At 42.0% G+C, this 15924-nt stretch overlaps 1 protein-coding gene across 2 annotated transcripts in view; it reads right to left on the bottom strand.

Moving 5' to 3' along the window:
- Positions 1-318: 318 nt before the first annotated feature.
- The window catches only part of SUMF2 (sulfatase modifying factor 2), a 41204-nt gene continuing 25598 nt past the window's right edge, over positions 319-15924 (bottom strand). For both annotated transcript variants that reach the window (XM_056556499.1, XM_056556498.1), the window contains exons 2-9: positions 13963-14119; positions 12557-12671; positions 8986-9030; positions 8517-8667; positions 8308-8363; positions 4722-4806; positions 3281-3446; positions 319-1173 (exon numbers count right to left, since the gene is read on the bottom strand). In XM_056556499.1, coding sequence (XP_056412474.1) covers positions 1083-1173; positions 3281-3446; positions 4722-4806; positions 8308-8363; positions 8517-8667; positions 8986-9030; positions 12557-12671; positions 13963-14099 — 846 coding nt within the window. In that variant the 5' untranslated portion in view covers positions 14100-14119 and the 3' untranslated portion in view covers positions 319-1082. The remainder of the gene's footprint in view (positions 1174-3280; positions 3447-4721; positions 4807-8307; positions 8364-8516; positions 8668-8985; positions 9031-12556; positions 12672-13962; positions 14120-15924) is intronic.

Raw genomic sequence — 15924 nt, 5'->3', positions numbered from 1 at the left:
CAGTGTTAAAGTGAGAATGCTGAGGCCTCTATCCACAAGACATTTTAGGGAGCTCAGGCCTAGTCATCACATGAGGTTTAGTGACCGATTTACTTGATACCTGATGAAGCTCAGCCACATTCACTATAACTGGTATAAACTATAACAAAAAACTAAAGCATACTGGAAATGTATTCTTCTGTATTATCCAAACTGAGCTGTTCATGTAGATCAGTGGTCTCAAACTGTGGCCCTCCAGATGTTGCAAAACTTCAACTCCCAGCATGCCCGGACAGCCGTTGGCTGTCCGGGCATGCTGGGAGTTGAAGTTTTGCAACATCTGGAGGGCCACAGTTTGAGACCACTGATGTAGATGCTCAAAAATATAAAATCTCACATAGACATTTTGCCCTGGTATATTGAAGAAAAAGTATAGTGCGAGATTTGCAAAATACTGTCTACTTTAAATTTCCTCAATCTACAGAGTTGTTGGTCCTTCATATAGTTACATAGTTAAAAAAAAATCTACATAAGGTCTCAAGACCGCGTTCAAACTGCGTTCCATAAGGAACATATAAAATACAATGAGTCTTTAAAGGGGTACTCCAGTGGAAAACCTTATTTGTTTTTTTTTTTTCTTTAAAGAACCGGTGCCTGAAAGTTGAACAGATTTGTAAATTACTTCTATTAAAAAATCTTTATCCTTCCAGTACTTATTAGCAGCTTTATGCTAAAGAGGAAAATCTTTGATTTTTGAATTTCTTTTTTGTGTTGTCCACAGGGCTCTCTGCTGACACCTCTGTCCGTGTCAGGAACTGTTCAGAGTAGAATAGGTTTGCTATGAGGATTTTCTCCTCCTCTGGACAGTTCCTGATTACGGGCATCAGGTGTCAGCAGAGAGCACTGTGGACAAGACAAAAAAAAGAAATTCAAATAGTATAGAATTTCCTCCTCAGCATATAGCTGCTAATAAGTACTGGATCTGTTTAAATTTCTGGCACCAATTGATTAAAAAAAAAAAACATTTCCACCGGAGTGCCTCTTTATTAAACAGGCAGGATCGATCCAGAAGAGAACAGAAATAAATGATTTAGTCACTTGACTCATAGGTCTTCTTTTCCATGTTTTGCAGGCTGAGAAATGGCACAGCGAAAGCTGAGGTTATCTGATGCCGAGTCTGGGGTATTGCCCATTCTATATGAAACAAAATATAATAAGAGAAACAAAAATCAACAAGGCTCTGATCACATCAGATCTGAGCTTAAGAAAAAAAAAAATTTGTCATGCGGTATACATTTTTTGAGGGATGCCTCTGCACAGAAATGTGTTGCTGCATTGCTGACCCAATGGAGGCCACAAGAAAATTATTTTGGCCTTTTGTGTCAATAGAGTCCTATAAATATGCTCTACATGCTAAATGTAGTGCTTAAATGTCATGTGAACAGAGCCTAGATGGAACCAATAAGGAAAGTATGAATATAATAAGAGATAAGGTAAGTGATTGCCACTCGCGCACCCCCTCGCGCGATCTGACATGTCTAGTGGTGAAGTACCCCTTTAACCAAAATTAACAAATTCAAAAGAGCAGACAGCAGCTTTTACCCACTTGTGCATGGCTATCTATATTGAAATCTTAGGTGTTGAGGAATGAGCCGGGCGCTATTTGCTCTTTTATTAACTTCTACCCCTTTACTGCAGTCAAACCCTGGGGCTTGCACAAAAATTTACTTAGGTGATAAGTAGCTGATAAGGGGGGTGGGGGTAGGAGTGCGTGTTGCAGCTAGAGCTGGGTGGTATGACCAAAAATGTGTATCACAGTATTTTTGTAAGTTATGGCGGTTCCACGATATTTAACAGTATTTCTCTACCCCCCCCCCCCCATCATGTGACCCATGGGCGCTGCTTCCCCCCGGTTTATCAGCCCAGCACTGCGCTGTTCCCCACTTCGGTGAACTAATCATGTTACCCGCAAGCACCGCTTTCCGCGTCCTCCTGTGAGTTGCAGGCTGCTAGCGCTGGGACTCTGTACTGTACTACATATTCTTTGTGCCCGGGCTGCAAAAATAAACAAAATAAACTTTAACTTACCTTCCTACGTTCCCCCGGTAACTGCCTCACACTGGGGATGGTAATGTCACAGAGCCATCAGCCTATCACCAGCCGCAGCGATGTCCCGCCTCGGCGGGTGATAGGCTGAGCGCACTGTCATGTAAGGAGCCGGCCGACTGATGCAGTAGTCCCGTGCTGGAGATCACGGGAGGCCCTAGAGGTCGAACCCCCTGCGACCAGCTACTTATACCTTATCATGTGGATAGGGGATACGTACATTTTCGCCAAAGTACTCCTTTAAAGCTGCGGCAAGTCCAGGTGCAACCCACAATTATTGGTGAATCCCCAGTGCTATTGGCTGTTATCACCAGTGCTGGCGATGTGCCGCTAACTGCGGGCTGCATCTGGACACGCCACGCAGCAGCCATGGCCAGTACCCCATGTTAAAGAGCATCCTAAGTGAGAAACTCAAGCTAAAGCCACCCCTGACTGATATAAACAGTAAGGGCGGCTGCTTTGTAGTAGTAAAGGTAAAGGGAACCCAGTTCTCCTAATCGGTGGGGCTTACACCTATCAGATATTTATTGTATATCCTCTGGATATGGAAATTACAAAGTTAGGCAGCACTTATAAATAATAATAAATGGGCAGGCACAAATCTGCTGTAATTATAAAGCAAACAAGAAAAGAATGCAGCAGCACCATGCAGGTACTAAGATGCAAGTTAATGTCTAATATTTTTCAAACATTACATTTATAGATCACATTGTGTGAACCCACTTGCCACGACTAAACAACCTCATTCACATGGGACCCTGCACTACACAGTGTACCTGTTCCACAGGATACTTACCTATCTCTCTGGGTTAGGCCTATAACATTAATCTAAGACAATAGGAATGATGTACTGTTAATATAGCAGTGATGTTTGCACATAATGTACCTTGGAGCCTGCACGGTGCTGCTGCATGTTGCATTGTTTATCCCCCACATATAAATAAAGATATACATACTTTAAGAGGTTATCCATGATTAGAAAAACAGTGCCACTCTTGCCCTTAGTTTGTGTGTGGTATTGCAGCCAAGATCCATTGACATTGTAAAGCCACACATGACCTAAAGAAAGGTGTTATGCTGTTCTTCTAATCCAGGATAACCCATTCATGATGGGACTTAGTAAACACCACTGTAGTGAACTGGGCTAGTCAAAGGGCCAGTTTTAAATAGTGATAACAAAAACAAAGATCGGTACCTGGTAGTCACTCGAGCTTTATGATTGGCTGTGCCATCCTCTGTATCAATCCAGGAAGCCCCACGTAGGACAAACTTCTTCTGCCTACTTTGTATGCTGCTCTGCCCCGGTGAGATATATTCTGTTGATGTCCATTCCCAAGTGTTCCCCAACATGTCAAATAGTCCTGGTAGACACATTTATATAGTTTGTTTTAATATGCAAAAATCAGAAGTAAGTCAGACTCTATATTCCCAAACCCACAATTCCACATAATGTCTCAGATATTAAAGAAAATTTGAACAACTTTTGAGAGGTGTACAGGAACACTGTTGTAGAAACCTACCATGTATGGCTCCAAGACTCTTTTCAGGTCACACCTAAGCTAATGGCAACCTCAGAGTGTTCCTGTTAACAAACTTTTAACATGTTGTAGAGACATTAAAAGTTCTGATCGGTCGGGGTCTAAACACTTAGACCGATCGCTAGAATGAGCAGGGAGAAAAGCGCACAGCTGAGCGCCTCTCTCCCTGCTCTCTGTCTATGGAACAGATATGGTCTGACATCTAGGTCACCTTATATAAAGCCAAGAGAGAACGCCTAGTGCACAGATCTATCTAGCGATTCGTCAGGGTCTGAACACTTGGACCCCTACCGGTCAAAACTTTTGATATGTCTTTACGACATATCAAAAGTTTTAGTTTTTTTTTTTTAAGTCCAGGGATGTTTTTACTTGGTAATAGAATCAAAACCATAATTCTACTTTCAAACACATCAGCTATATGATTCAGGTATATCTTTTCTCCTTTTAGTGTAGGGTCACACATGCCATCTTTTTCTGCATATTTTCTGCAGCTGATTTTGCTACTTATTGGCATCAATACGTAGGAAAATACGCAGAAGAAAATACATAGCAAAATACAGCATGTGTGACCCTAAGCTTGAGTACTTCAGAGAAAAAAATTCAAATCAACTGGTGGCAGAAAGTTATACAGATTTGTAAATTACTCAAACCTTCCAGTACTTATGAGCTGCTATATGCCTCAAGGGCAGTCATGACCTTTTTTCCAATCAGACACTAAGCTTTCTGCTGCCACCTTTGTCTATGTCAGGAACTGTCCAACATCACTCCTGCTCTGGGCAATTCCTGACACAGACAGAGGTGGCAACAGGGAGCACTGTGTTGGATTGGAAAATACATGGCTTCCTCTGGATGTTATAGCTGCTCTTAAGTACTGGACGGCTTGAGTTATTTACAAATAGATGCGATTTACAAATGTGTATAACTTTCTGCCCACAGTAGTTTAGAAAATATTTTTTTTCTCTGGTATACCCCTTTAAATACTCAGTGTTTGGGAAGTACATGTAATAAGATCACATGTATATAATATTAGCAAACAGGCATTTCAGGATAGAACTAGAAGAGAAGCATGTACACAAATGGGGTTAACAAACTACTTACCATAAGCATTCTGTGCAGGAAAAGCATCTACTGGTGATACACCATGATAACCATCCTCAGCAGTATCCAGGGAAGGGAACTTACCCTGTAGGTAATGGAGCATCATGTCAGAAACAATTATAGTATATGTACAAAAAGTAGACAGCCAATACAAGCGTGTGTGGTATACTGCATGTAAGCACCTCATCTTCATACATACCGTATATACTCGAGTATAAGCCAACCCGAATATAAGCTGAGGCCCCTAATTTCACCCCAAAAACCCAGGAAAAGTTAAAGTTATTGACTCGACTATAAGCCTAGGGTGGGAAATACATCATCCCCCCCATGTCATCATCCAGACCCCCGTCATCATCCCCCCCTTTCATCATCCCCGCCTGTCATCATCACCCTGTCATCATCCCCCCCTTCATCATCACCGCCTGTCATCATCACCCTGTCATCATCCCCCCCCTGTCATCATCACCCTGTCATCATCCAGACCCCCGTCATCATCCCCCCCCCTTCATCATCACCGCCTGTCAATCCCTTCATCGGTGGTCTTCAACCTGCGGACCTCCAGATGTTGCAAAACTACAACTCCCAACATGCCCATGCCAACTCCGGGCATGCTGGGAGCTGTAGTTTTGGCCCGGACCAGCTCACCCTTTCTTCCCACTGAGGGGAGATGAGTAGAAAACTAAAGGGGGGGGGGGGCTGGACTGCCCGGACTGCCGATGGCTGTCTGGGCATGCTGGGAGTTGTAGTTTTGCAACATCTGGAGGTCCCCAGGTTGAAGAACACTGAGAAGGGATTGACAGGCGGAGAGTTCACTCGAGTATAAGCCGAGGGGGGCGTTTTCAGCACGAAAAATCATGCTGAATAACTCTGCTTATACTCGAGTATATACGGTAACCAAAGTGAGCAAGTTACACACCATGAAGTGTTGATACAAAATTGTTTTAGAATATTAAAGTGTTTGTCCAGGACCAGAAAACATGGCTGCCTTCTGTTAAGCACAGCACCACGCCTGTCTACATGTTACGTGTGGTATTGTGAGCTCAAAATCATTCAGTTCAACTAAGCTGAGTTGCAATACCAGAAACAAACTGTGGTCAGGTGTGGTGTTGTTTCTGAAAGAAAGCAGTCATGTTGTGATCCTGGACAACCATTTTAGTTCTACCATTATTCAATACTTACATAAGCACATTTTGTCTTAACTGGGACAGCAACAGTAGCCATCACATGTCTGGTAATTTAGAGCCAGCCCAGATAGGAGCCCTGGATGCAGTAACCTGGATCCATTGCATCAGTCGTTCCATAGGCTGAAAGGGGGCTATTCTACTAAGCAACATTTTAAGAACACACACATCATAGGTTTGGCACTCGAAGGGACAACACTGAGAGGCAATATGGACCAGTCACAATGAACCCCACCACAAGGGACTCCTTTTATTAGAAATGGTAGGGCTCATGGTGGCTAGGTCTGTCCTTACTGCTGCTTATCTAAAACTGCATCCAGCAGCGTAGAGACGGACAAAGCACAATTACACATTAGTTTAGTGTGAAAATATAGTATTGGGTATAAAAAAAGTTTTAATGGAGAAAATAAAGTATTATTTGTATTATTACAGCATGTGAGCAAGCACATGACATAACGGACAAAGCAGACGGAACATACGCTACTACAAGAAAAAAAGGAAACCTACTGTATCAATACATTTTTTGTTACGGACGTGAATGCCTCATTGTACGACGAATGCTATATGGTTAACACTGATCTGTTCTGTGTCCTATACATAGAACAGATCAGTATTAGCAATCATGGTATTGCTATGAATAGTCCCCTATGGGGACTATTCAAGTGTAAAAAAAAAAATGTAAAAAAATGTAAAAGTAAAAGTAAAAAAAAAAGGGAAAAATCCCCTCCCCCAATAAAAAAGTAAAACGTCAGTTTTTTCCTATATTACCCCCAAAAAGCGTAAAAAATAAATTTTATAGCCATATTTGGTATCGCCGCGTGCGTAAATGTCCGAACTATTCAAATAAAATGTTAATGATCCCGTACGGTGAACGGCGTGAACGAAAAAAAAAAGTCCAAAATTGCTACTTTTTAATACATTTTATTTTAAAAAAATTATAAAAAATGTATTAAAAGTTTTTTATATGCAAGTGTGGTATCAAACAAAAGTACAGATCATGGCGCAAAAAATTAGCCCTCATACCGCCGCTTATACGGAAAAATAAAAAAGTTAGAGGTCATCAAAATAAGGGGATTATAAACGTACTAATTTGGTTAAAAAGTTTGTGATTTTTTTTAAGCGCAACAATAATATAAAAGTATATAATAATGGGTATCATTTTAATCGTATTGACCCTCAGAATAAAGAACACATGTCATTTTTACCATAAATTGTACGGCGTGAAAACAAAACCTTTCAAAATTAGCAAAATTGCGTTTTTCTTTATAATTTCCCCACAAAAATAGTGTTTTTTTGGTTGCGCCATACATTTTATGATATAGTGATGTCATGATGTGAGTGATGTCATTACAAAGGACAACTGGTCGCGCAAAAAACAAGCCCTCATACTAGTCTGTGGATTAAAATATAAAAGAGTTATGATTTTTAGAAGGCGAGGAGGAAAAAATGAAAACGTTAAAATTCAATTGTCTGAGTCCTTAAGGCCGAAATGTGCTGAGTCCTTAAGGGGTTAAACGGGTACTCCCGTGGAAAACTTTTTTTTTTATTTTTATTTTTTTAAATCAAGTGGTGCCAGAAAGTTAAACAGATTTGTAAATCACTTCTATTAAAAAATCTTAACCCTTCCAGTACTTTTTAGGGGCTGTATACTAAAGAGAAATCCAAAATAGAATTGCATTTCCTCTGATGTCATGACCACAGTGCTCTCTGCTGACACCTCTGCTGTCCATTTTAGGAACTGTCCAGAGCAGCATATGTTTGCTATGGGGATTTTCTCCTGCTCTGGACAGTCCCTAAAATGGACAGCAGAGGTCAGCAGAGAGCACTGTGGTCATGACATCAGAGGAAATGCATTTCTTTTTTGGGATTTCTCTTTAGTATACAGCCCCTAATAAGTACTGGAAGGATTAAGATATTTTAATAGAAGTGATTTACAAATCTGTTTAACTTTCTGGCACCAGTTGATTAAAAAAAATTTAAAAAAATTTCCACGGGAGTACCCCTTTAATACAATGATTTTAGTAGTAAAACCTACAATTAAGTCTGTACTAGACTCGAATGTAAAGATGGGAGTGATGTTCTGTATGTTAGTATTTTTTTTCCTTATCCATTATTGTCAACAAGGTCCCTGAAAAAATAAGCAAACTGTCTGAAATGTCTGTATTGGCTATCAGGTTTTTGGTAGTTAAAAGGCCATGATCATAAAAATCAGTGCAATCAAAGAGTTCATCATTCATTTGTGATACCTTGTTCTCAAACTTTTTTAATAGCAGCATAAGAATTCCAGATATTTCCAATGGCAGCATAAAAACATATACATATAGCTGCTCTGATTTTATGTACTTTCTTCCTATAACTCATGACTGATCCTTGTACATGAAGATGATTGTAAAGTAACATATTACCTGCCACAGATTGCTTCTATTTTTCTGAAAGGTGTTCCCCCACGGATAGGTGTTCCCTGTGAGTATAGCATGTTATTATATTTTCCATTTTCTTATGGAAAAGTATATTCCTATAGTTTACAGTTAGAGGAACATGGTTTTGTCACATATATTTTCTATACAATCAATTAAAAAGAACGGAAAACTGAATGAACCAAATTTCCCCATACCTTTAAGTCCCCCTCTGGCTGCAAATTCCCATTCCTCCTCTGTCGGCAATCTCTTCCCGAGCCACTTACAGTACGCCTGCGCATCATTCCAGCTAACCTGCAGCACAGGGTTGTCCAGCTTCTCCTTGATACCTGACCCTGGCCCAGTTGGCTAAAGAGACGAGGAGGAATAGGAAGAATTCATGATCCTATATAACAATTGCAGTTTTTAGCATTTTTAAATAAGGCATCATAAAAAGTGTAGGTGAAGTGACATCTGCTGAAAATTTCCGTATAATATTACTCTTTGTCAGATTGTTTAGCAAATATGTCACTGGTAGGTTAACTGCTTAGTCATGGGTATCTGTTTATATTTGTTTAAGGTGGAAAATAGGATTATCATTGGGTGAAGGGACTGAAGCATACTTTGCACAGCAATAGAGTGAAAACTGCATTCATTCACATCAAATAATATACTGCAAATTCTTACCTGACGCCAGAATGCTCTTTCTATAGGAAGCCACCATGGTGCTGACTGAAACAGAAACAGATCAACAATATGAGAGCGTTAGATCATGAACATTATTGCCTTGTACCGTATTTTTCGCCGTATAAGACGCACTTTTTCTTCCCCAAAACTGGGGGGGAAAGTTGGTGCGTCTTATACGGCGAATACACATTAAAACCTGTCCTATCGCGGCGGTCCCTGCGGCCATCAACAGCCGGGACCCGCGGCTAATACAGGACATCCCCGATCGCGGTGATGCCCTGTTTTAACCCTTCAGACGCGGCGATCAAAGCTGACCGCCGTGTCTGAAGCGAAAGTGACACTAACCCGGCTGCTCAGTCGGGCTGGTCGGGACCGCTACAGTGAAATCACGGCGTCCCGAACAGCTTACAGGACACCGGGAGGGACCTTACCTGCCGGTGTCTGCTCCGTGCCGGGATCCCCTGCATGGCCGGCTCTCTCCTTCATCGGCATCACGTCGTCGCGCACGCCGTCCCGTCATCCAATAGGAGCGGCATGCGTAGCGACGTGATGGCGGCGACGGAGAGCGAGGATACCCGGCAGCAGAGACGTTTCGGAGGGACGGGGACACCCCGGGGATGCGGCAACAGCGAGGGAGGGCGACATCCAGGGCAGCGGGGACACATGAGTATTACCTCCTATACCAGTGGTCTTCAACCTGCGGACCTCCAGATGTTGCAAAACTACAACTCCTGGCATGCCCGGACAGCCAACGGCTGTCCGGGCTTGCTGGGAGTTGTAGTTTTGCAACATCTGGAGGTCCACAGGTTGAAGGTTCAGAATCTTTTTTTTCTAGAATTTCACCCTTTAAAATTGGGTGCATCTTATATGCCAGAGCGTCTTATATGGCGAAAAATACGGTATATAAAAAAAAAAAAAATATTGAGTATCCCCTTATTGGGCGTTTCCATATGTGTTGCGATGCAGCAGTGGGCCCGGCACTGCTGGAATAGTGTCTGCAGATATTGGTGTGTTTATTTCTACTACCACCATAAACTTAATAGATATATTCATCTAGGAAACCTCTTTAGGGTACGTTCACATGTACGCAGATTTGATGCAGAGGATTTTCTGCTGCAGATATCAATGTAAACTAAATATCTGAGCACAGATTTTAATCTGCAGTTACAAATCCTGTGCATCAAATCTGCACATCAAATTTGTGAACGCACCCTATAAGGGGTGTCCTGGAGATAAAAAAAAAATAATAATTAATTTGGTGCTGGGTGCGGGGGAAGCATAAAAAAGAAACCTAATGCTTACCCAGTCCTGGTTCCCCGTTAGTCTGCCACAGATCCTGTTCTACTCCAAGTGGTCCCCTTTTTCTTTATGCTTCCTTCTTCAAGGACAAGCAGCTAGCTTCTGGACCTTCCTGCTCAACCAATCAACAGCTACGGCAGGAAACTGTGGCTGCTGATTAGCCAAGCAGGAAGGTCCTGAAACCAGCAGCTTGTCTCTAAAGGAGGAAGCACAGAGAAAACACTGGGACCACATGAAGGAGAACAGTATCTGCAGCAGACCAGTTGAGGTCTGGGACTAGGTAAGTATAAGGTTTTTTTTTATGCTTTCCTCACGGCCCAGAACCATATTACACACCTGGGGATCAGGTGGGACAACAGACATACATGTTGATTTGCTCTGGGGCAGGGTCATGGAAATTAAAGGGGTATTCCAGGCCAAAACTTTATTTTTTTTTATATATCAACTGGCTCCGGAAAGTTAAACAGATTTGTAAATGACTTCTATTAAAAAAATCTTAATCCTTCCAATAGTTATTAGCTTCTGAAGTTGAGTTGTTGTTTTCTGTCTAACTGCTCTCTGATGACTCACGTCCCGGGAGCTGTGCAGTTCCTATGGGGATATTCACCCATCATGCACAGCTCCCTGGACCTGACATCATTATTGAGCAGTTAGACAGAAAACTTCAGAAGCTAATAACTATTGGAAAGATTAAGATTTTTTAATAGAAGTAATTTACAAATCTGTTTAACTTTCTGGAGCCAGTTGATATATATAAAAAAAGGTTTTGTCTGGAATACCCCTTTAAGTTACAAGGTCACAATCGCACATGGTCAATATAGCATTTGCAATTGCACATGGGCAATATCATGATTCGATTGCTTTTGCAATTAATTGTGCAGCCCTTATATTTAGTAATTCTCTATCCTATGCAACAACATGTATTAACCATATAACATACAGTAATGGCCGTAAATGTCATGTACAGTCATGGCACCCCTGACATTTTTTCTAGAAAATGAAATATTTCTCACAGAAAAGGATTGCAGTAACACATGTTTTGCTATACACATGTTTATTCCCTTTGTGTATATTGGAACTAAACCAAAAAAGGAGAAAAAAAAGCAAATTGGACATTATGTCCCACCAAACTCCAAAAATGGTCTGGACAAAATTATTGGCACCCTTTCAAAATTGTGGATAAATAAGATTGTTTCAAGCATGTGATGCTCCTTTAAACTCACCTGGGGCAAGTAACAGGTGTGAGCAATATAAAAATCACACCTGAAAGCAGATAAAAGGAGAGAAGTTCACTTAGTCTTTGCATTGTGTGTCTGTGTGTGCCACATTAAGCATGGACAACAGAGAGAGGAGAAGAGAACTGTCTGAGGACTTGAGAACCAAAATTGTGGAAAAATATCAACAATCTCAAGGTTACAAGTCCATCTCCAGAGATCTAGATTTGCCTCTGTCCATTATCAAGAAATTTGCAACCCATGGCACTGTAGCTAATCTCCCTGGGCGTGGACAGAAGAGAAATATTGATAAAAGGTGTCAACGAAGGATAGTCCGGATGGTGGATAAGCAGCCCCAAACAAGTTCCAAAGATATTCAAGCTGTCCTGCAGGCTCAGGGAGCATCAGTGTCAGCACGAACTATCCGTCGACATTTAAATGAAATGGTCCCTTAACAAGTAGGATGCACATATGCAAACTGTTGTAATTCCTACACCTTTCACCTGATTTTGATGTAAATACCCTCAAATTAAAGCTGACAATCTTCAGTTAAAGTACATCTTGTTCGTTTAATTTCAAATCCATTGTGGTGGTGTATAGAGCCCAACATTTTAGAATTGTGTCGATGTCCCAATATTTATGGACCTGACTGTAAATCCCACCTGTGGAGAGATCTTAAAATTGCTGTTGGGAAAAGGCGCCGTCCAATAAGAGACCTGGAGCAGTTTGCAAAGAAAGAGTGAGAGGTGTAAGAAGCTTATTGGTGGTTATAGGAAGCGACTGATTTCAGTTACTTTTTCCAAAGGGTGTGCAACCAAATATTAAGTTAAGGGGGCCAATAATTTTGTCCAGCCCATTTTTGGAGTTTGGTGTGACATTATGTCCAATTTGCTTTTTTTCCTCCATTTTGGTTTAGATCCAATACACACAAAGGGAATAAACATGTGTATAGCAAAACATGTGTTACTGCAATCCTTTTCTGTGAGAAATACTTCATTTTCTAGAAAAATTTCAGGGGTGCCAACATTTACGGCCATGACTGTAGCACAGACACTCACCTCCAGCTTCTGTGATACTTTCTTTTTAAGCTCATCAGATACAAAATCCTCAAACACGAAACTCCAGCCAAAGTTCTCTGCTTCCGATTTGTATTTTGTAGCTCTTACAAATTCTCTAGATTGAAAATGTAAAAAAAAATATGTATCACCTGTCTTTCATCTTTAAATAAAAGGGTCTGGATAACAGGGGCCATAGTCTGGAAGAACATGGTGTGGCAGCGGGTGAAAAGAATGGAAGAAAGGTGGAGAGCGGCAGAGAAGCACATAATATAAATTGAAAGGATACTCCGCCCCTAGACATTTTATCCCAGCACGCCCCCTCCCTTACACATGAATGGAGGAGGCATGATGCCATGACCACGGCCGCCCAAAACCAGCGTTCTGAACATCAATGTTCCAGACGCAGGGGTGCTGGGCTGGAGATCGCAGGGGGTCCAAGCGGCCAGACCTCCCCTATCTTTTGGATAGTGGATAAGATGTCTAGGGACAGAGGTAGGTGGAAGCTGTATGTCCCCCCCGAGCCAGGAACACCAATACTGAGGTAAGGGGGAGCAATAAGGGGACATCCTTTCTAGTGTGGGAAGAAGAATTTCGGTATGTTAGTTGAAATGCTCAAATGACACAATATTATTAAGCAGAAAGGGTGCACTGCATGAACAATTATACCATATGCAAGGGGACAAGTGTATGTGTATATAGTGAAGAATCTCAACAATGGGATTCCAGAAGCTTCCAGATGCTGAATGAAATGTTTCAAAGTGGAAAAAACCCTTTAAAGAAGGATTATAAAAACAGCTGATTTCTTTCAAAAACAGCGCCACCCCTGTCCTCAGGTTGTGTGTGGTATTGCAGCTTAGTTGCATTGAAAAGAATGTTATGATACCACATACAACCCAAGGACAGGTGTGTTGCTGTTTATAGAAGAAAATAGCTCTGTTTTTCTATTCCTGGATAACCCCTTTAAGACCATGTTAGAGGTATCTGGCTGGAATTCCACTTGAGTTTTTGAGCCATAGCCCGAAGTTGATTCAGTAGGAAGGGGAAGTATAAGTCCTTGCTTTTTATTTCTCATTCCTTGTGAAATCACTTCTGACTGGCTCAAACACTACAATGAAAGTTTCCTAAAACCTATAAAGTGGAAACCAAGCAGGAGTTGAGTTGAAAAAAACAAAATGGGGGAGATGCTATGGGCAACTGCACCACTCTCCTACACAGGTTTAATAAATCTCCCCTCCCAGACCTGTATAGTTTTTCAGATGCACATTCGCTGTGTCTTGGCCACTCTGGGGGACCACTCTGGGGGACCACACCTTAACAGTGGGATGACACCCCCTACTTGTGTTGGCTGCACATTTGGATTATCCAAACATTTCCTTGCATAAAGAATAACATAGGTTTAAATGTACCTGAAATCCTTGTTAGTGACAGGATATTTGTCAATCGCAAATGATTTTACAGTCACTTGTTTGGTTGGTCCTTCTCCGTCTTTATTGTCAGGAGCATTTGTTCCCATAGTGAACTTTCCACCCTTGACTTTAACCATTAAATCATTTTGTTCATGACCTGCAAAAATGACAGGAATATAGAGAGGTTCATCCTTTAATATGTTATGTTTAAAAAATAATCTGTGGAAAGAACACAATAGGTTAACATGGCTACTGGAGCATTTCAAAACCCCTTGGCTTCCCTGCCAGCAGACGTTTTATAATACAGTGACCCCCCGACTTATGATGGCCCCGACATATGATCATTTCAACATATGATGGCCTCTCAGAGCCCACCGTATGTTGAAGGCAGCATCGACATATGATGCTTCTGTGTGTCGGGGCCATCGTACAAACAGCTGATAGCGCTGACAACTTCAGTAACTGACAGATAGTTGTTTAATGTGCCCCGTGTACCCCGTTCTGCCTCCTGTTACTCACATGCTGTCCTGCTAACTCATGCAGGCTTCCACTGTGAGCTCTGTGTAAGCCCCGCCCCCCAGTGCAGTCATAGCCAATAGCCTGCAGCATCTTGCTGCAGGCATCCAATGAGCTGCTGGCTGCCCTCCCCTTCCTTTCCTATAGAGCTGTAGTCGGCAGGATCGTAATGGAGGACATTCTGTCCCCCCTGAAGGTATTTAAAGAACTGTACAGTACTGTATGCGATGTCACACATCACATACAATACATATACACACAATACACACTATACATCAATGTTTCCCTATCAGTGTGCCTCCAGCTGTTGCAAAACTATAACTCCCAGCATGCCCAGACAGTCAATGGCTGTACATGCATGCTGGGAGTTGTAGTTGTGCAACAGCTGGCGGCACCCTGGTTTGTTAAACACTCCCCATACACTTCACATACAATGGTCATCCCAGAACCAATTAGCAGTTTCCCATAGACATATGTATTCAACATACAATGGTTCCAAGGCCCCAGAACCAATTACCATTTTTACATAGACATATGTACTCGACATATGATGGTTTCAACATATGATGGTTCTCCTGGAACCAATTAATATCATATGTTGAGGGACCACTGTAATCTATAATCCATATGACATTTACAGTCTACTGACAACTGTATATAGCTCTCTGCAGCATGCACGCTGCTTCCTGCTAAGTCCTGATCATAGGGACCGCTGTACACTGCTACAGAATATGTTAGCACTTTGAAGGGAACATGAATAATAAAGTGAGTAAACAACCAGTGAGGTCATGCAGTCATGATCCCTGAGATCTCAGCCATTCGACTGGGCTCTGATGTGTGTAGAATAATATTTCTGAGCACATATATATATATATATGTGTTTACATGAGAAGAGGGCATGCCTGCACTGTCAATCATGCCCCATCAGGCGTGATTACAGCGCTGAAGAATGTGACTACTAGGTGCCACCTAAATGACTAGCTGCAGGTAATATAAATATTGCGTGCAACAATTTTAAGTTAATTTCTTTACATCCAATCTGTGGAGTATTAGTGCTCATCCTTAGGCTATGTTCACATGGCAGAAATTCCGTGCGGAATTCTGCCAGAATTAAATGCCTATTGATTCCAATAGGATACTGCAGTCCCATTAAGACAGCAGATTCAGTCTTATCAGTCTTGTGGAAAGTCCGCTGTGTGAACTTACCCTTAAAGGGGTAGTCCAGTGGTGAAAAACTTATCCCCTATCCTAAGGATAGGGGATAAGTTTGAGATCGCGGGGGGTCCGACCGCTGGGGCCCCCTGCGATCTCTCTGTACGGGGCCCCGGCTCTCCGCCGAGATAGCGGGTGTCGACCCCCGCACGAGGCGGCGGCCGACACGCCCCCTCAATACATCTCTATGGCAGAGCCGGAGATTGCCAAAGGCAGCGCTTCGGCTCTGCCATA

Source organism: Hyla sarda, chromosome 2 (genome assembly GCF_029499605.1).
Source record: "Hyla sarda isolate aHylSar1 chromosome 2, aHylSar1.hap1, whole genome shotgun sequence".
Classification (NCBI taxonomy): Eukaryota; Metazoa; Chordata; class Amphibia; order Anura; family Hylidae; genus Hyla; species Hyla sarda.
Note: the sequence above shows the minus strand (reverse complement) of the source record. Positions and strands in the feature narration are given on the sequence as shown.